Consider the following 21,584-nt stretch of genomic DNA (forward strand, 5'->3'; position numbering starts at 1 on the left):
TTGAGACATAAGTTACAAAATCGCTAATAGGATGAGATGTACAAGATCTCTTACCTTTTCTAAGAGCAGTTAGCAGATCAAGGTCAACAAAGGCACTTGAGATATTCCCAGTGATGTCTTCTTGGTTGGCTAAGCTTGGACTTGATTATGAATAAGCCCCTTTGATAGTAGTTGTGAAAGGATTAGTCACTATGTCACAGGGATTCGGCTAGCAGGGTGCCGCACCCGCATCAACGCGAGTCGACGCGGGTGCGGTCAACCCGATCCTGGGTGCGTTGACCGCACTCAGGGTCATTTCGGTCCATTTTTTTGGATTTTTTTTTTTAAATTTGCCCTATGAAATGGGCTGCGGAATTTAAAAAAAAAGATTCTGATGACAGTTGCTTGCTGCTGCTGCTCTTGTTTTATAAAGGGGCACTTGTGTCCACAACATCTGACGAGCTTTGTTGGCATCCCATGCTATTCCTGCCTCCAAACAATTAATTCACAGCGTTGTAAAACATACTGTTAACTTGGAAATGATGATCCTTCTTCGTCAAGGATTTTCTCTCTCCATAATAAATGATAATGGTGGTGGTAGCCTTGGTGGCTATTAGTATTCACTTTTCTCCTGACGAGATGGGTGCTCTAGCCGTAACCTTGTGTAGACCTCTCTTTTCCACATGTCAAATCCAATAAATTTCTTTTAGCTGTGATCTGTGTGCAACTGTATATAAAATGAAATTTTAAGAACCCTAGGCAGTGGCGTGGCAGTGGAACCGTAGGCCTCGTGAAGACTCTCTCTCCAACAAACCACATCAAACCTTTCACTTATATTTTTTTTCGTGAAGACCAGGGAGTTTCAGACATGATTGAATCATGACAGTCAGTAGAACACAACAGGCTGGGTCGATCAGATTGCCAATCCTTTCGGTTCATCAATTTTGTCCCGTTGTGCCAAAGTACACAACAAGCAGAACATGGGTAACAAGTCTTCAAACAAACACACCAGCAAAAAAAAACTGGACCCCGACCCGTGCCGGGGGAACCCCCGGACACCCTTCTCTATATATATATTTACATTTTTGCCCCTGCCGCACCCCCGCACCCGGGTTTTTTGGAAGTGCCGAATCCCCGCACCCGCACCCGCACCCGCACCCGCACCCATGTGACATAGATTAGTCATTATAACATTTCTTTCACCTCCAGTATAGGTCATGACTTCCCCATCTTCTATTTTTTTTTGAAAGGCAAGCTGGGGTTAGGCAGACCCCTACCAGTTATACAACTATACCATTGGGTTTTGAACCTAAAACGTCCCAACACAAGGTGACATGCACTAGCTGCTCCTGCCAGACAAGCGGAGCCCCCATTGGTTTCCCTATCTTCTTTGTCTTCTAGACTTTTTTGTGAATTCTCACTATTAATTATAGGAATCAAGGGTAAACATGAGTTAGTCTGTTTCTATTTATTGAGTCTCCCCTTTTACTAGATAATAGGGTTTATTCTCAAAGAATGTCACATCCTTTGATATATATCTCTTCCTATTGATAGGATCATAACATTTGTATCCCTTTGGAGTAGGAGAGTACCCTAGAAAAATACACCTGACAGCCTTAGAATCCAATTTATCTCTAGCAGTAAACATATGCTTATAACATGCACAACCAAAAATTTCACACAGTTAAAATACACACACACACACACACATATATATATATATATATATATATATATATATATATATATATATATATATATATATATATATATATATCTTTATTCTTTTGTAATAGGTCATGCCCTATAGAGGCATTTTTGTAATTGTACATGGGGGGTAATAGGTTCTGCTCATTAGGGGCAGTTTTGTATTTTTTTTCATTTTCTTGTTTTTATTTTTTATTTTTTTTATTTGTCCCATTTATAGCTGTTGGGCTAGTCCAACTAGCCATTAGACTAGCCTAACAGCTAGTTGGTCTAGCCCATGCTTATTTAAATGGGATCTCTCCCATGTAGTGCGTATGCCTCTCTTGAGCATTATCTTTTTTAATAAGAATATATTTTTTATATTGATTGTTAAGCCCATTAGTGGCTTGTGTGTGCTCTTGAGTGCTTGTTCTAGCCCTTAGTGACTTATGTGCATTTTTTCATAGTGGATTTGTGTATGTGCAATTCTTTTCCTAGTTTCATTACATGGTATCAGAGCCTAATTTTATTGGTGGACCTTCACGGTGATTGAGCTCATTCTTGGAGTGTGTGCCAGATCTTCAACTCTTCATCAAATCTCTCCATTGCTCATCATGGAGAAGGAGTCCGTGGTCATCATGTCTATCAAGTTGAATGGCTCCACCTATCGCACTTGGGCCTCTACTATGGAGAATCACATATTATCCAAGTTTGGAGATTGTCCATAGCCTCAACTTTCATTTACAAAAATTGTGGATGAGAACTTGAAGTTCCTTAAAGAAGATGATAAGGTCATTGCCATTCTTGAATTTTAAAGAAGACACATGGAGTGGCAGATGAACAATGCTAAAATATTGGCATGGATTGTGAGCAGTGTAGATGCTTCCATTCTTGATAATGTGCCCCAATTCAAAGTGTCCAAGGAAGCATGGGAGTTCTTGGGAGACGTGTACACTATGAAGGACATGGCTCATTGGTGGAACCTTCACAAGAGGATGATGTCCTTGAAGCAAGGGGACAAATGTCACAAATTCATCCTAGACTACTACAACTAAATGACCATTTTATAGAGGGAACTTATTGTTTTCGAGCCCAAATTAAAAACCATCGTGGATCTTTGTCTTAGACAAGAACAACTCAAAAGAGAACAATTCTTTATGTTTCTCAACGGTCTAAGGTCCGAATTTGAAGGAGTAAAAATGTTGTTGCTTCATAAATCCAAAATTTCTTCTCTCCATGAGACTCTTACCGAGTTGAGTATGGAGGAAGGATAATTGAAAGAGGAGAAAAAAGACAAACTGTTTTTGCCGCTTCCAAACCTGGTGTCACTACCAAGGCATATAGACCTCAACATTTTAGAAAACAAAACAATGGAGGATCTAGAAACTTCATGTCACTTTTGCAATGAGACGGGTCACATAAAGTTGACTTGCCCCAAGTTAAAGAATGTGGCTACTGTTGGAGACTCTTCTAAAATAAGCAACAATGGTAGGCTTGGCAGCAAAGGTGGAGAGCTTGAAGACCTCTCAATTGCACAATTGGCCACAACTCTACAATAACACTTGAAGACTTCTACTTCCACATCAGGCGTCGTGGTCTCATCCTCTTCTCCTTCGGGTATGTCACCTAGGATCCTTGACTCGGGAGCTTCTTTTGACTTGACACCAAATGGTTCTCTACTATCCAATTGTTGCACCGATAAAGATTTTTTTAGTGTTTCTACTATCGGTGACACTTCTTTAGAAATCACAAGCATTGGAGATTATAAAAACAATTTCAAAAAATTATTTGTTCCAAAAGTTAGAGTTATTCTTAAATTAAATTTAAACTTACTATCGGTTTCTCAAAATTTTGATCATGGGTGTGAAATCTCCTTGTCATCTAAGAGTTGCTTTGTGCAGAGGAGATTCATACTATATGGATTTTTTGTATATTCCAAGAAACTCTTTTTGTAACTATGCTCAAGAAAAGGATATAGAAACTTGACATAGAAGACTAGGTCATCCAACTTTATCTAAACTTTTTTTCTTTCCTTTTTTGAAAAAAATTTATAATGAGAAAGAACTTGTGTGCAAAGATTGTGTTCTTGAAAAAATGTAAACTCTTTTTATTCTAGATCTTATGAAACTATGAGACCTTTTGAATTGGTGCACTCGGATGTGTGGGGACCCGCTCCAGTCATGTCTAAAGGATGATTCTCCTATTATGTTATATTTATTGATGATTATACTAGGTATACTTGGGTTTATTTCCTTAGGCAAAAATCGGAAACATTCTCTTGTTTTAAGCAATTTCACAATTTAATTAAAAATCAATTTCAAACTAACATACCTATCTTTCGTTCGGATTCGAGCGGTAAATTTTTATCAAATGAGATAGTGTTATTTAAAAGAAAATAGAATCTTTCATCAAAGATCTTGCCTAAGAACCCCACAACAAAATGGCCTTGCCGAAATGAAACATAGACACATCATAGAGACTACTAGAATGTTACTTATTTCAAAAACTGTTCCAAAAAATTTTTGGGCCTCAGCCGCTCTGACCGCGATCTATTTAATAAATAGAATGTCATCTGCTTTGAAGAACATCCTTCAGAAAAACTTTTTGATATTGAACGAATTTTAAAAGACTAAGAGTTTTGGTGTAAGTGTTTTGTGCTTTGTTAAAGAAATGATAAATTATCTCCTAAAACCATTGAATGTGTCTTTCTTGGTTATGAGAAAAATAAAAAAAGTTATAGTTATGACTTAAAAAATAAAAACTTTATATTTTGAGAAATGAAACTTTTCTTGAAAATGAGAATGGTTTTAAGAAATATATAACTAAGATCATGTCCACTCTTTATTGTTTGATTTATTGTCTAAGGAAATGAATGAATCATCTAACATTTATTATGTTCTTGAGAATGATGTTGATAATGATTACATCACCATTGAACCAAGTAACAATGATGATGATTGAAATCATAATGTTGTTATTGACTCTCCAAACATTGTTGGTAACGAAGACAATATTAATAAGACCAATGATATTCAAGAGCTTAAGGTCTATTCCCGGTGTAATAACGAGGAACAACCACGTGTACTTGATAAATTTATGCAAAAGCAATCCATAGATGTGACCAATTTTAGATGTTTGGATCGTATATCTAAGGCCCATAGTAGATTCATGTCCTATGAGTCCTTTTCCTCTAGATATAAAGCTTGTTTATTAGTCATTCATGTTTTTTTTAACCATCCACATACAAAGAAGCTAAGAATTACTCTCAGTGGGTAGAAGCTATGAAGGTTGAGTTAGATGCCCTCCATAGAGCAAAAACTTGGGAAATTGTGAACCTTCTCTTAGGAAAGAAAACCATAGGATGTATATGGGTATTCAAAGTTAAAAACAAGAGTGATAGAACCTTATAAAGGTACAAAGCTAGGCTAATGGTTAAGGGGTATGCTCAAGAATATGAGAATGACTTAAGAAACTTTTGCACCTGTAGTTAGAATGACAAGTGTTAGGACTCTTATAGCGGTAGCCTTGATTAAGAAATGATCAATTTACCAATTAGACGTCAAAAATGCATTTCTTAAAGGGGTTCTTAATGAAGAAGTTGACATGGACCCTCCACCTGGGTTTGATATTGAAAAGGGTAAGGTTCTTAAACTGAAAAGAGTTCTTTATGGTCTTAAGTAGGCCCCTAAGCCCTAGTATGATCGTTTTAGTAAAGTTATTATTAGCAATGAATTTGTTTACTGACACTGCTCTTTTTATTAGTGTAGAAGATGAACGGGAGAGAGAGAGAGAGAGAGACGGCTGTGCAAAGAAAACAGAAAGCTTAATCCTCATTAGGGCTTCTCTCTATATTAAATAGAGAGAGGCAAAACAAAGAAATTACAACTAAGACCTTATGAAAAAAGTATTTCAGAAAACCTCTAATAAGGAACAACTTAACCTAAAAACCACCTATTCTCAACAATTAGAAATGTAGGAACTTGTATAATTAGTTTATTATTATAGTTGATGATATGATTATCATTGATAGTGATATATTGATGAGGTTAAAGGTGTTGAAAGAAATTTTGATATGTCTGACCTTGGCTTCCTGAGGTATTTTTTAGGTATCGAGGTTGTATACTCTTCAAGAGGATACGTAAGGTAATGGATACTCATGAGGTACTCAACGTGAAAATGAGAGTCAATGATGGCATTCTATTATAGGATCCCACTCCCTACCGTCAACTAATTGGGTTTCTCACATATTTATCCATCATTTGATTCAACATAGCATATGCATTCCACTGCATAAGTCAGTTTTAACATGCGCCCACTTCAGTCCACATTGTAGTTACGGGAATTGTTAGATATTTAAAAGGCATCATAACTAATGGGGTTTTCTTATCCTCTTCTTCATCTCTTAATTTGATTGCTTATACTGATTCAGATTGGGGAGGCAACCCTAATGATCGTATTTTCACTACAAGTTATTGTGTGTTTCTCGACAATTCACTTATATCTTGGAGGCGTAAGAAACAACAAAAGGTGTCACTCCACTGAAATCGAGTATCAGACAATGACAACTACCACCACCAAAATTGTTTGGCTAAGAAGTCTATTGAAAGATATGGGTGCCATCATCTCTACTCCTACGAAGTCTATTGAAAGATATGGGTGCCATCATCTCTACTCCTACGAAGATGTGTTGTGACAACAAGAGATGAAGATCCTTATGTCACTATGTTCGGGAGATGGATTGCCACCAAAGTTGTCAGTCGAGGAAGCGATCTGGAAAGCGGAAGTGGGAAGCGAGAAGCGAGACACTTTCAAAATTTTAGGAAGCTGGAAGCGTGGGATGACTTAAAAGCGAACAAGGAATAGTCTCGGAAGCGAACCGAAAATGACCTAAGAAGCGAGGGGAAGTGAAAAAAGAGAATAAAAATAAAAAAATGGGGAAGCGAGCTTCCCCTAAATGGAAAGTGGGAAGCATGCTTTCCATTTTTTTTTGCGCTTCCCAGCAAGTTTCTTGCTTCCGAAACACGCTTTGAGGAAGCATGCTTCCCCATTTTCTATGGCGCTTTCGGTAACTTTGATTGCCACTATGTTCGGGAGTAGTTTCTTCGGGGCACTATTGAACTTCCTTATGTCACATTTGAATATCAAATTGTGTAATTCTTCACGAAGGCTTTGTCGATGCCTCATTTTTCGTTCCTCGATAAATTTTCGGTTATCTCAACCATCACTTTGAGGGGGTGTTAATATATATATATATCTGTGTGTGTGTGTGTGTGTTTATTCTTTTGTAATAGGTCATGCCCTCTAGGGGCATTTTTTGTAATAGTACATTGTGTAATAGGTTCTGCCCATTAGGAGCAGTTTTGTATTTTTTTTTATTTGTTCCATTTATAGCTGCCCATCTAGCCGTTGGGTCTAGCCCATGCTTTTTGAATGGGATCTCTCCCATGTAGTTCTTATGCCTCTCTTGAGCATTATTTTGTTTAATAAAAATATATTTTTTATATTGAGTGTTCCTATTAGTGGCTTGTGTGCGCTCTTGAGTGCTTGTTCTAGCCCTTGGTGGCTTATGTGCATTTTCCCATAGTGGATTTGTGTATCTGCACTTTTTTTTGTGTGTGTGGACTTCATTCTTCCCATTTCTATGTAGAGAGAGAAAAAAATGTGAGCTCATGAAGACCATTGATTTTTCATTGTGAATATTGTCTTATGAGTAAAATTTTCAATGTCAATAATTCTAGAAATGCAAGTTGAGTGACAAACCATTTTGTCTTCCAACTCAAATTTTGTTTAATCAGGTTTCTCTTAAGGAGGCAAAAGAAACCGTAAAGCTTTGGTACAAGGAAAGACGGGAGGTACTTCATTGGCAAGAAGAGCGCAAAGCAGAAGCTCACGAAAATCACTACGTTCATACGTTGCTTGGGAGGGCCCGTCATTTTCCTTCTTTGGCTCATGCTAGTAGTGCTCTTAGATCACACATTGAACGTGCTGCTATCAATACTCCAGTGCAGGTTGTTTCTTCTGCACTTTACTTCCAATATGTTCATAAATGTTTAATTTCATCAAGTATTCATTCTTTACTATCTTGTCTTGTAACCTAATTAGGGAAGTGCAGCAGATGTTGCTATGTGTGCAATGCTTGAAATATCCAAGAATTCAACTTTGAAAGAGCTGGGATGGAAGTTAATACTGCAGGTAAAGTCTTAGATGTTCTTTCACACCCTTTCTTTTTTGGTTTGTTTTCTATTTCAATTCATAGTTGCTTCATTTTATATTTGTGTGTTACTTGGCTATATCATGGAGGCCATAAAATATAATGTTTTCCCATGTCTTTTGGCACTCTCTTGGATGGGAGCTGGATGGGTGTGCCCCAATGTTGTTGATAGTATTGAAGCATAGGACCCGCTCATGAAGTGAGGTGTAAAGTGTAAGCTTCACAAAAAATATTAATAAAATATATAAATAAAAATAAACATCAGACACTAAATTATTTATGAATCAATAATGAATAATTGAACATTGATTAGAAGATTTAAAATAAATCACAAAATAAATTTCAAGCTATGTCACAGGGACTCGCCAAAGAGGCCGTCGTTCTCGCATCGATGCGACGTGATGTGGGTGCGGTCAATGTGTCCTTGGGTGCAGTCAACTCACACCCAAGGTTATCTTTGTCCAAAATGGACTTGGTCAACTTTGACCGAATCCATTTTGGTCCATTAAAAAAAGTGACAGTGCTCGAGAATGGGTAGGGGTACCTTGAGCCCTTCTATTAAAAAAAGAAGGGGTATCTTTGTCACGTCCTTGTCGATACTTCACCATTGGGAGGAGACTAAAGTTGCCATGAAGTTCTTGATAACGACCAATGCAAGACGACCAATGCAAGACGACCAATGCAAGGCCACTGTGGAGTGTGGGAATCGTCACCCATGAAGATGTGCAACATAAACAAGCCGCCATGAAGTTCCAAGGTGGCCAAGGCAAAGCCGCTGATGTTGGATGTGGTTTGGTCCTAGCAGAGTGGGCATCTTTCAACCCATAGTGGCCTGTTGAGCAGAGCAATGTGACCATGAGCAACACATGACCCAAAAGATCGTAGCAACGTGGGCCAATGAAGCAATGCAATTTTTAGTATATGAGTTGGTCCTTCAGCAACTAGATGGTCCTTTGAGGAGGGTTGCAGAGCGTCGACTTCTCCCAGTAAAGCACAACTAATAGGTTGGGCATTGAGTGTCTTAACAGTTCGCTCACATGCATAAAAAAGTGGAGGTTTGGCCTTCTAACGGTATAACACAAAGTGTTTGGAATGTTTGCTCCGTGAACATGAGAGGAGTGATGGAGTGTGTGGATACTCGAATCATCCAATTGAAAGTTTGGCCTTCATGAAGTGGTGAATACCCTCGAGATGCTCGTCGAGGTGTGAGAGCAAGTCCCGTTGCAAGGACGAAACCCTAAGAGCTAGCAATCCTGACGATGCTATTTGTGACCTGATACAAGGTAGGTGAAGAAACCGTCTGAGTAAAGACAAACCAAGCATATGATGTTGACGATGGGAAGCTTGCAAAACTCAATGATCAATGAGCATACGCAACACTAAGGTAAGGTGCCGAATAGATGAACCGATAAAGTGGACAGAAGAGAGGCATTCTGAGAAGTCTTCCCTATTGATAAGGTGCATAGAATCAGTCGATTGCGGTACGCGATCCCTATACTGCATCGTCGCATGAGCAATGAAAGCGAGCAAGCTCCATCGGATTAAAGTAGAACACATCTCTTTAATATGCTTGAAGAGGTAAGGGTCACCACACCAAGGTGCCCAACCGATGAGCGAATATCGATTGCAAAAGTAAGCAACTGTAGAAACAAACATCACCACTAAGCCTTACGAAGCATCTCATAATCGCCTCACTAAACTGGGTAGTAGCATCCGTCGATAGAAGGGGCAAAGTGGGAGGTACAGACACTCCCATGTGACTCCGGTCAATAGGGAGTGGAGGAAGTGTAGGACTCACTTTTGGATCTAGGAACTCGATCATGCAACATTTTGCCTCCAACAATGTTACAAGTACCCTCGATGAAGACGATGAGCCTCTGAGCGGTAAGCTTCACAACTCACACTTGCAGTGTGTTGTGTCTCAATCAGTCTGTCATGAATTGATTGGTAAGGGACGATACAGAGAACTTGAAGCATTCGCACAAATGATACCAACAAAGACCAAGACATCAAATAAACCGCGAACCAATATGGTTGGTGTTCTGATAGCAGTCTGGGTGGCTCTGACGACGTCCAAAACTGACAAGCAGAATCTGATAATAACTTGGGGCAGCCGTGCGACTAGTTTAGTAAGCTCTTATAACAATTATAGTATGCTCTGATACCAGTTGTCACGATATTTTTTTCAGCACTTCCTGTCTCGTGCGGAAAAGGAGCTTGGCGGGCTGTTTGGGTCGTGCGACACACAACTTGCCTTAGAGACGAAGACCTGTGTAAGCCTAACAGAAGCATATTCAAGACAATGCATATCCCATGCACACCTAGCACAATGGATTGTTTAGAGCAACAAAGTCGAACGAGTTGATAGTGCAAGGTGATGCCAAACTCTTTGACGTATGATCGTCCAAGCCAATGAGGGACGAGTGTGTCGCCTTCCTGTGACGAGCGCACGAGCAATCGAGGGTCGTAGAGCCAGTTACACATCTGAATAAGCATCACAGACATTGGAGTGAGCATCGAGTTCCTAAAATGCACCGAACAAGGGGCATAATGTATTTTGGGACCTGCAGGCCCACGGAGCGCAGAATGGGCCCCACGGGAACCCCCCCACTATGATGGAGAAGGTCTTTCGACCTTCAATCGAAGCCAATTGCTAGTATGACGTAGTGAAACTTTTTAGCCAAGATTAATCACTGCTCGACATGCACTCATCGAGCCCCTTGCAAGGGTGCGAGATTGGGCGGTAAGGCGGGCGACAAGAGTGGGCCTCGCACATGCTTGAGATGCCCATGGGGAATTTGCATACTCGTGAACACTCACGTGCACTCTAATTTGATACTCACAAGATATAAAGGTTGCCCACTCTGAACCGCACGGTGGTGCACCAATGCAAGTCAAGAGGAAGGCCCCCTATATAGGTGTTATGGACGCTGACCCCCGCTAATAAGAGAAACCTTTCCCTTGGGAACACAATACTTTTGTCCCCAATGGTGTTCCAAAACACAGACTTTATATTTCGCCGAAACGACGATATTAAGGTCTTCCTCACATATACACGTGTCTACGAGATTTCGATTTTGGCTCTGTAATTTTCAATGTGCATAGAGATTTGCGGCTCTGAAGTTTGGGTGGGCCCTCATAGGCACCAACATGACACCTCTGGATGAAGTATCTTCTTTCTGTGTTCTGACTTCATAGACACGTCTCCCACATATGATTGTGCGAGAGAATACTCGACCGTGACACATGAAATCTGCATTGAAGGCCTCCGTTTGTGAACAAAAAGTTGAGATGGGATGCGGGTGGCGTAGCACCCCCGAAGCATGACACATAGCCGGAGAGACCCCAACGGCATGGAGCATGTAACTGAGCAGATGCACTTGAGAGAGAATGCACACACTAACGTTTGCTTGTTGAGCTGCTAACGAGCAATGTTGCGTTGCCTTGTGCTGCCACCTAATTCCATAGGCAAGGCATGGACTTTTCACTTTGCAACACGCGTATCACCGTAGGCCCCAACGCAACGCACACACGTGTGTTACTTTTGGCCAGTGACGAATAAAGTTTGGCACAATACGGTATCAATGAGTTGAAATTCATATATGCAAGTTGTTTTACACGTGTTCAACATAGTTAGTATTGTAAGAAATCGACCCTTGGATAATGTATTTTTGACATAAAAATACCTTTAACTTATTGGTGCATTTCTGGCCGTTGATTTTTAAATCACCAATAAATCCCATACATATCAGATTTTGGTGATCCAAAAGTTAGATTCACTTAAAAAAACATGAGCAATAGAGACTTATATATATAGTTATACATTATGCAAAATATATTTTTCTTTGAAAGGCAAGCTGGGGTTAGTCTGACCCCCACCAGTTATTATTCAACTATATTGAAGCAAGTTCTTTGAAACGCCATTGGGGTTTGAACCTGCAAGGTCCCACCACAAGGAGACATGCACTGATAGCTTCTAACAACCACGCGGCGCCCCCGATGGTATTATGCAAAATATATACATTGTAACCCATACAATATATAAATAAATACATAAATAATGTACGTATACATATGACTTAGAATGAGTCGTAAGTTGGCCCAACCGAGTCATCACTGAGTCATAAAAAATCAACTGACTTGGCCGAGTCTTGTGGAAAACCTGGTCAAACAAGTTTTTGATCAGGTTTATGGGCGAGTTGAGCCGAGTCAACCAAGTTGACTCGGCAAGATTTTAAACAGTGCACTACACTTGCAACTTTCAAGTTGCAACAAGAGCAGTTCCACTCCTACCGCTTTCTTCCACACAAGGCTGGAAGTGGTCATCAAGAGAGAGAGAGAGAGAGAGAGAGAGAGAGAGAGAGAGAGAGAGAGAGAGAGAGAGAGAGTCTAGGCCGATCTCTCACTTGCTGTACGACTGATTGTTGGTCCATTCGGTTCCACTGAGTGAATGATATCACTCTCCTATGGCTTGATCACTTTTTTTGAGATTTTTTTTATGAGCCATGACTTGATCACTTGAAAGCGAGAAAACCAAAACGAGTTATAAAAGTTCATTTCGGTGTAGATACATGATGAAGTGATACTGGAAGGGCCTAGCGAAACAGCGGAGCTTGCCAAAGGAATAGTTGTCGAGTGCATGTCCAAACCTTTCTATGGCACCAATTTCCTCAGGGTTGACCTGGTGGTTGATGCTAAGTGTGCACTGAACTGGTATGCCGCCAAGTAAGCTGTATTGAACTGTTTTGGCTACTCCATGTGGGTCTATGAAGACCATATCCTTGTGCCGAACATGCTGTGGAAATCCCCATTGATGAGATGCATCCTTTGTGTTAAATTGGATTGTACTGTTGGGAAAGTTTTTTGACGATTGTGCCTTGGGGCCCTCCATTGAGGTCAGAGTGAAGAGCGTTGGAGAGGGCTGCTAACAGAAACGTAAAGTATTTTGCCATGTAGCTCAAGGGATGGGAGCATGCATAACATATAGTGTGTGCAAAGAGCAGCATTCGGAGATACTCCAGAACCTTAGTCCTCTGTAAAACAGTTTTTGTTCTCCCATTTATCTTTCATGTAAATTATCTTCTTTTAGTTTCCAAGAAATTGATTGTCATCCTTACATATTATGCTCTGCTTGGCATAAACTAGGAAAGTGATTGCATGATTGTAGAGCCATGTTGGAAAGAAAGAGGACAAACGATTTTGAAGTTGTCCCACGTGTAAAGTCATGGCAATCTCTCTCTCTCTCTCTCTCTCTTTTGGTTCAATTCCTTACATATCCGGTCCATACGTGTCAGCAGGTGGATATTAGTTTAAATTAAAATGCTTATTTGCTCTCACTGCGTAACTGTTTTACTAACTTGTTTCCTTAATGCTACGTTAAAAGTGAGCCAGCATTTACTCTTTAAAACAATTCTTGCATTTTAAGTTGGGATCCATGGAGTCTTGAGTCATCTCTTGGTTACGATTGCTCAGAGTTCAAGCCAATGAGGCAGCATAACTTACGACTAAGTAGGCAAGTGTGGTGCAGTCTGACAGCACTCTTACAATCCTTTTCGGCATGTGAGAGTGCTTTGTTGGACAGTTGAATGTTGAAGCGACTGCAGTATTGAACGAAGTTAAACATGGAATTGCTCAGCAACATTGATTGAATCAAAGCATTAATCTTAACAGGTCTTACCATGTCTAACCCAATTTTCTTCCATTTACGACATTTCAAAGTTAGCATTCGCTGGTGCTTTTGCTTATCCAAAGAATGATTTTCTTAGAATAAAACTCAAACCTGTATACATAATCATTCTCAATTCATCCATCTCTAGGGCCAGCTACTCTAATGCTGCTTCTCAGAAATCGAAATTTGAACCTTATCAAAAGTTCTTTAAGACGCACCGAGTAACTTTGTCCCATCCAGACAGAAAACTGTATAATTCATAAATCACATTAACAGGCGAATGCCTTTTCCCACTTTTCATGCAAAATTACATATAAAATACAATTTGCCTCTAAGAGTAAACCCACCCTCCGCCCCCAAAGGAGAAGCACAAAAGCACCAAAGGATTTACATTAGACCCATTGGCATAGAACTGATCTGCTATTTCTCAAGTAGCTGTACGTTGATCCTCCAAGCTGACGCTAGCTGCAGAATCAATTCATCTGCTGAGGCTCCCTCCCAATCATCAGGTAGGTCCATCGTTGATGCTTCATGTAAACTCAACAATATGGCTTTCTTGCACTCAAAAGATATGCCCACGAAATCTGCTCCATTTTCCACCACCAAATCCACCAACTGCATAGAAAAGTCATGCTGTATTAATCAAACAGTACATTTAGATCTGAGAAGTTGTACCCTTAATATTAAAGACCCAAATCCCCAGCTGACTACCACTGTTCGAGTAGGTATTTACATGAATTATCAAGTTAGATCACTGGTATGTGCAGCAGAAAAACAGAACATGGTCATGAAAGTACACACTTGTGACCAAAATGTTTGTCATGGATATAAAAAGGAAAAGTTCAAAACATTTTATAGAAAATGGCAATACAAGATGCTTGATTAACTAATATGGAGGCCCTTTCTACCTCACCCTTTTGCCTGGCCTCTGATACATCCAGATATTAACGAGAGCCAAAAGCATTTTAGACCCACAAGCAGGGCCAACTTAATTGCTCCATTCCTCGTGCCCTCAGAAAGGCATTTATGAGTCACTATTGGTTTTGCCTGTAGAGACTTCTAACATAGACAGAGAAAGGAACACAGAAATATATATTAGAAGTTTAGAACAGCTATCACAATGACATTGTACCTCCCAATATCCATACCATCTGCTAACCTTCTAATGTTTTAGAGAAGCAATAAGTTCTCTGGATTTCCTTATGTCATTGGAAGTATTTAGGGATGGCAGTGGACCGAGGGAAAGCGGGGCCCCGCCCCACCTTGCCCCGTTTGGACCAGGGATGAAGGGTATGAAACGGGGATGGAGGCGGGGACGAAGGTTAAAATCCATCTCCGTTCGGGGATGGACTTACACTTTTCCCCACCACGATCCCCGCCTAGCACCGCCCCATCCCCAGTCCTTCTAAAGGATGGCAATAGACTACGGGGAAACGGGGCCCCGCCCCGCCTCATCCCCGTTTGAACCGGGGATGGAGGACATGAAACGGGGATGAAGGTGGGGGTGGAGGTTAAAATCCATCCCCGTGCGGGGATGGAGGCGGGGATGGAGGTTCTAATCTTGAGACGGGGAGGGGGTGGAGACCCTGTCCCCCGCCCCTGCCCCCGCCCCGGTCCATTGCCATCCCTAGAAGTATTCACCACAAAAAATAAAAATACAGACTATAACAAAGAAAAGTTAGTTGGACCAAATTTCCAAGATGCGGAAGTGCAAGGTCGAGCATATTTCTGCCATAAACGAGCTGATGCACGTCTACCTTTCCTGCAGAACCATGGGCCATAGCATCTCAATTGCTAACAGAGGCAGACCTAAGAATAAAAACTGCCAGGAGTAATATAAGCTTGGACCACTGGATGACACCACAACTCAGTGCAGTGGAAAAACTGAGAACATCAGTGCTATTGAGACCAAAGCAGACTTGGCACCACTGCATTTTAAGTCTTGGTTGGCGGATTGGATCTGCTTACTGACAAGATTGATGACTCAGGTGATTTCATTGCATGTGAATACTGAGAACATCTCAGAGTTCTTCCTCACCTCTCCTGTCAGGAGTCCAGTTGAACACTTGAGTCTTTTTTCCCTATGCTCATGGGAACGTCTGGGTCCGGCGACATAGGGCTTCCTTGCGGAAAACCACCCGAGGTTTCCTTTAAAGGCTAGGCCAGTCATCAATTGGGGATAGAAGGGAGTTGGATTAATCCCCAATTGAGACCAAGCAAACTTAGCAGCCCTGCATTCAATCATGATTGGTGGACTGGATCTATTTAATAAAAATAAAAATAGTATAATGCAATTTTAGTTGGTGAAGTGTGCATATGAAATCAGGATTCATAACGTTATGCAATACAAGAAGTATAATTAGATCATGGACATATTCATACAAATTTGAATGATCATGATAATGAATGATAGCCAAAACAAGCTATATCCCAATAGGAATGATTACCATGCTGACAAACACATGAACTAGCATAAAATACACAAACAAAATCAATTAACATTGCACACTAGTAATTCAGACATAAATTTAACTTATGAGAACTGTAAAATATGGCAATTCCATAGTTCAGTTGCTTCTGCATCAAAACAGCAATGGGGCATAAGGAAACAATTACCTGTTGGATCCATGACAAACCAATATCAAGTAAGCTTTGTTCTTGAAGAAACTGTGCAAGTGCATGCAAAACCTCGTTTGCAATTTCACTAGAAAGCTGGTCCATAACTGGACCAGATATGTCCATCAGCTTCACAAGAAGCAGGTCATCACCTGTAGACAGGACATCTGCATACGCAGAATCCACATCACCTGCATGAAGTGAATCCATAGCCTGGCTCCACGCTGCCCAAATTGGTCCCCTTTCCTGCCCTGAGTTATCATCTGTTAGGGCTTCAGCAGTTAATTCAGGGATAGCCATCCGTGATGATGTTTGAGAGATCCCACCGTCTTCCCCAGCTACGCGGATTGCCTCCAGTGTAGCCTCATCCTTTGAGGCCTGCCATACACTCCGTGCTGAAGGCCCCTCACCAAGCCTGATGGTTCCAGGACCCTTGTCCCACCCTCTCCTGCCACCAATCTGATCAACATCGTCATCAGTTCTGGACAATCTCCCATCACTTGTAGCACTATTTATAGCTCTTCTAGATGTAAGGTGTCCACTTCTTGGACTTCCATAAGCAAAAGAATCCCATGCGTCAGTTGCATCTGATCGCCATGATGGATCTCTTCCCCGTGCTCCAAGCACATTACAATCAGAAGAAGGAAACCTATCTGCAAACATCCACTCGTCACCATTCCTACCCATTTTGGAACCAGCATAATCAGAATGTCCATTGTATTTACCTAAAGGCCTAACGAAGGATCCTTCAATCCCTAGCATCAAGTTACTTCCCCTCCTACCCGATGCAAGTAGCAGATCACGAGCCATCTCTTCAACAACTCTCTCAAGGCCATGCACCCTTTGTTCCAGAGTCACCATACTATCATGGGAACCACCCATGAAATCCTGCAATTAAATAATAACACCAAATTTTATTCAAGCTTTATCTATAGAACTGTATTATTTGGCAGAAAACAGAAGACATACAATAATATCAAAAGCAGGATGTTTTTTTTCTTTTTGAACTGAATAGAAGAAAAATTTACCAAAAACATAAGTTGAAGATAAAAGAAAATACGTGATGCCAACATTTACCAAATGGTAAAAGGTTAAGATAAACAAAATGACCTAAACACAGTTGACAAAATGCAATTATATTCAAAGAAATTTCTTAAATAAGAGGGCATAATAAGGTTCTCTATGATCTAACTTCAAGCCATGGACAATGCCCAAATCTAGTTGACAACGAATTGTGAACTCTTCTTATAAACATATGACCCCCAATAGTTGTCAGAAAATTTTCCCATGAATGAGAGTGAGCTTCGAAGTGTTGATATACCTGCAACATATTCATGATATGTGCTTGTTGCCGTTCCAGTTGTGCCAACTGCCTCTGTATTCCCAACCAGTTTCCTTTACCCATGGGATTGTCCGAGGGACCATCACTTCTAGATAAACCAATTCGAGAGCCAGTCAACTCTTTCTGATTGTTTTCAATCTTATCATTGTAATCAAAATCTTTCAACCTCAAATCCTTTCCCCTAAAAGTTCTTTTCTCTGACCACCTATCACGTGGTACATCATCAGCTACTTGTCCCCTATTATATGCCCTTGTGCTATCGCCGTTACTACAGTCACTCAGGTCGCTGCATTGCATCATAGTATTCCCCTCGCTAACTACATTATTAGCAGTATTGGCCTGTGATCCTTCTTCAATTTGTGACTGAGATGACTGAAGACATTTCCGAGGTACCGCCACCTCCACAGGAAAATCACCTGGGCCCCTTGATTCCAGTTTTTGGAAGAATTCTGGATTCAGTTCTTTATCATTCAATATTGGTGGCTTCTTCTTCAATGGTCCAACTGTTTTATTGGATATGGTGTTCATTTGAGGTTTGGAAAGAGAATCAGCAACAGAAGCAGAGGCCTTGGAAGGATCTTTTGCACAGGACTCTGATTTCACACCAGTGGGACTTGATGTTTGAAGATCCGTATTTTCTAAAGGTGCATTTGACTCTGGCTTCTTGCCTTCGGAAATCCCATTAAAAATTTAAAATTGCAAAGAAGGTCAAAGAAATGGCATGAAGTAGCTCAAAGGTAGTCACCAACATGAAATGCACTCACCCTGAGGCACTGTTTTCGTTTCTTCTGGGTTTCCATCTGCTTCTTTTCCTGTAACATTTTTCCATAGTTGCAATGCCTCTGTCATGCTATCTCGAACAGGTTTCACCTACCAAATATGATGCAGATCAATATTGCTGAAATTCAGCAATTTGGCACATTATGCAGTCCAAAAGTGATCATAAAACAAATTTCAAGTTCATACATACAAAGCATTTGAATTGGTGATTATTAGCTTATTCTTTGGATAAGTTGAACTTGAGCAGTTTCAGTTTCATACAAAAGAAGGCCAGAGATATGAAATGTGAAGCACAAAACTACAAAAGTACCTTATCAAAACGACAAGTTTCCAATGCAATGATAGTTGAAGCCCCTCCATCGCTAATCAAATGGCTTGAATGAGATGCCAGATGAGACAAAACATCAGCCGCTGCCTTGCGCGTGGACCAATTGCTACTCTCAAGACATTCATGAATACATTGCATGAGTACTGGCATACTTTGTGGTGCTATTGCCCCGACCTACAAAAGATTGCTTATTAACTAGTTTATCAGTTCCCCCCACTCTTTCTACTATACATCTACAAAATCTCTGAGACTTATTAAAAGCATGTGCTTCCATCAGTTCCCATACTGTTAGAAGAAGCTGAGACAATGTGGCATTGCGAGATCCAACTCACAGAAAAGGGACCTGAATCTAGTATAAGATTTAAGTGGATAAATGGTTTGAATTAAACATATTAGGCAGCTTGGCCAGTGTAGCACCAAAGGTGATTGTTCTATTCTAACAAGTAAATCTATACATGGGCTCACTACAGGGTTTGGTTTGGTTTGGTTTGGTTTTGTCATGTTTTTGTTCTTCTCCCAATTGATCAAGGGAATCCACAAACACATAAGATAAATATCCAAAACCGCTAAATTTTTTCAACGAAGAAAAAAAAAGAGATGCTTCAGCAACCATCATGGCATTAGTAATGCTTCCTAGGGGGGTAACCCCCAGCTTTCTCTATCGAAAAAATAAAACCATCATGACATAAATCTTCGTTCATTCTCTACAAACGAAACCACCTTGATTTCTCCAAGTTTTTTTTGTTGGGCAATCAATGATCTCAAAAAATGCTGGCACCAACATCGACACCAACAACGAGAAAAATGTGAATCCAAAGGAATCAAATGAGATCAAAGAAGAAGAAGAAACGGTTGGGTGTGTGTGTGTGTGTGTGTGTGTGTGTGCATACCTGGGCAAGGCTCGAGACGAGAGACAGCAAGGCCGCTTTGGCCAAGAAATTCGGATTGCCCAGGAACTTGCACACCTTGGGGCACAACTTCTGGAACGCAGCAACAGGCGGATCGCTCGCACACTCGACCAATCTCGCCAGGCACATTGCAGATCCCGCTTGGACGGTCTTGTTCTGCTCACTCAATGCCTCAAGGAACGGCTTGACCATCAACCCCACCACCAACCCACCATTGTGCTTCTCACCTTCTTTGAGGTACTGCTCAGCCAAGACCCCAACCGCGGATTGACAGGCCTCCCGGACCCCCGAATCGGGGTCTTTTAGCCTCTTGACAATGTGGGCGACGATCTTGGGGAGGTGGGAGGAGAGGGACTCCGGGTGGGAGAGGGAGAGGCTGGCGAGGAGCTTGATGGATTGTTTGCGGACGATGGGCTTCTGTTGGTAGTCGGCGGCGTCGTAGAGGCAATTGAGGAACATGGGAATGGAGTCGGGGGCGAGTGTTTGGGAGATCTTATCGAGGTCTTCGGCGGCGATCTGGTGGGTGTCGCGGTCGGAGAGCTTGCTGAGGGAGGTGAGGATCCGGTTCTTGAGTTCAACCATTTGGAGGTGGGAGGAGAGAGGGGAGGCTCGGGAAGATGCCGAGGATGAGGAGGAGGGATTGGAGGGTTTGGGCTTAGAAGGGGGCTTGGTGGTGGTGTTGGGAGGAGGAGGAGCGGTGTTGGTGGTTGGAGCAGACATTTTACAGCTCTCTTTTTGTTGGGTATGGAGTTTGCAGGAAGTTTGAGGGGGAAATGGTTGATATGTTGAAGAGGAAAGGATGGATTTGAGGAGAAAAGGAGAGAGATTTTGGGGTGGGAGGATGCTGGTTAAACAGGTAGAGAGAGGAAACACTGCCAGTACCACCTGACCAGACTACGGAGCATGGAGTTCCAAGGAGGATATCTGAAACAATGTCGCAATTATCGACCATATTTGAAAGTGATACTTTTCAGTTTCAACAAAAGAAGAAGAAGAAAAGCCTTGCCCATTGCCCACAGTCCCGTACTAGTACTTTAAAGCTTGCCGCTTATGTTTGGACGGTATAAACTCTGGGTATGAATCTGTTTTCCTTGCCCAAAATGAAACCTAAAAGCTTACCACCGGCCTAGTGGCCAAAGTCCCCTTCACAGTTTCATGCTATTTAGTACAAGCAGCTCGAAACAGTTTGATTCGTGTAAATGTAAATGCCTAATTCATGAGAGCAGCATGTGTCCACGTGGGGGTCCCGGCTATTCAGTTTTCACATGAAAGATGCTGCGTTTCAAGAGGGTCCCATTCTACACTGAGTATTCAATAATAACGGATGAATACACAGGAAACCAGAGTTTTGACTGACTTTCTCCATGTCAAAAATTGGCCTCACGCTACGCTACATGATATATAATTGCTGCTAAAATCTTCTCAAACCTTATACAGATTGGGAAAATCGTACAAGTGCTTCGTTGATGCTTGAATTCATATGTTAAATTAGCTACCAACATGATCAATCAAACAGTTTCTTAAAGAATTAATATTTATTCCTCATAGAATCACGATGTTTTCATCATCTGTTGTCCTTCAGAGTAACTACCAGCTCTTGTGATGATGTGCAACTCTAACATGTAACTTTGTGTGGTCGAAGGGCATTTTCTTGAAGGATTAATATATGATGAAAAGAAACGCTCCTCTTTTCTTTTCTGCCTTTGTATTCTGCAAGCTGGTACACGATCCGAACAAGTCAAGCTTGGCTTGCTAGGCTCAACTGGATAGGCTGACCACGGGCTTCAGCTAGTTGCAAGCTGAGATGAGCTCGAGCTTGTTATGTGCTGAGCCAGGCAAGGCGAGCTGGAACTAGACTTGTTAATAAATGTCTTTTTTTTTGTTAAATGCTGATGGACTTATTTGCAATCATATCTTTTGCATAACCATTTTTGTGGATTTTAGTTAGGGAGAGCAGTATTAAGCCCTCTCATGCAGAATATAAAAGGAATGGTTATGAGAACAGAAAACAAACAGTTGTAATCACAATAGAAAAAAAAAAACAGATCTCAGCAAGATATTAAATT

At 41.0% G+C, this 21,584-nt stretch overlaps 2 protein-coding genes across 4 annotated transcripts in view; one reads left to right on the forward strand and one right to left on the reverse strand.

The window, feature by feature from the left end:
* The window catches only part of LOC149844361 (DNA polymerase I A, chloroplastic/mitochondrial-like), a 53,170-nt gene extending 40,081 nt beyond the window's left edge, over positions 1 to 13,089 (forward strand). For 2 of the 3 annotated variants that reach the window (XM_089994295.1, XM_089994298.1), the window contains 3 exons: positions 7,461 to 7,673; positions 7,768 to 7,857; positions 12,444 to 13,089. In XM_089994295.1, coding sequence (XP_089850421.1) covers positions 7,461 to 7,673; positions 7,768 to 7,857; positions 12,444 to 12,605 — 465 coding nt within the window. In that variant the 3' untranslated portion in view covers positions 12,606 to 13,089. Of the gene's footprint in view, positions 1 to 7,460; positions 7,674 to 7,767; positions 7,858 to 12,428 lie in introns of all 3 variants that reach the window. The other variant, XM_089994299.1, reaches the window with a different exon arrangement.
* A 628-nt stretch (positions 13,090 to 13,717) lies between these two features.
* On the reverse strand, positions 13,718 to 20,477 carry LOC149844362 (TORTIFOLIA1-like protein 1). The gene is made up of 6 exons (XM_089997190.1): positions 19,501 to 20,477; positions 18,593 to 18,784; positions 18,267 to 18,372; positions 17,482 to 18,170; positions 16,161 to 17,048; positions 13,718 to 14,159 (listed from the first exon to the last, which is right to left on the reverse strand). Exons 1-6 carry the CDS (start codon positions 20,236 to 20,238, stop codon positions 13,965 to 13,967), a joined length of 2,808 nt encoding a protein of 935 aa, XP_089853316.1. The 5' UTR covers positions 20,239 to 20,477; the 3' UTR covers positions 13,718 to 13,964.
* Between the last annotated feature and the right edge of the window lie 1,107 nt (positions 20,478 to 21,584).

The sequence above is a fragment of the Nuphar pumila genome, chromosome 2 (assembly GCF_984573655.1).
Source record: "Nuphar pumila chromosome 2, dmNupPumi1.hap1.1, whole genome shotgun sequence".
Taxonomy (NCBI): Eukaryota; Viridiplantae; Streptophyta; class Magnoliopsida; order Nymphaeales; family Nymphaeaceae; genus Nuphar; species Nuphar pumila.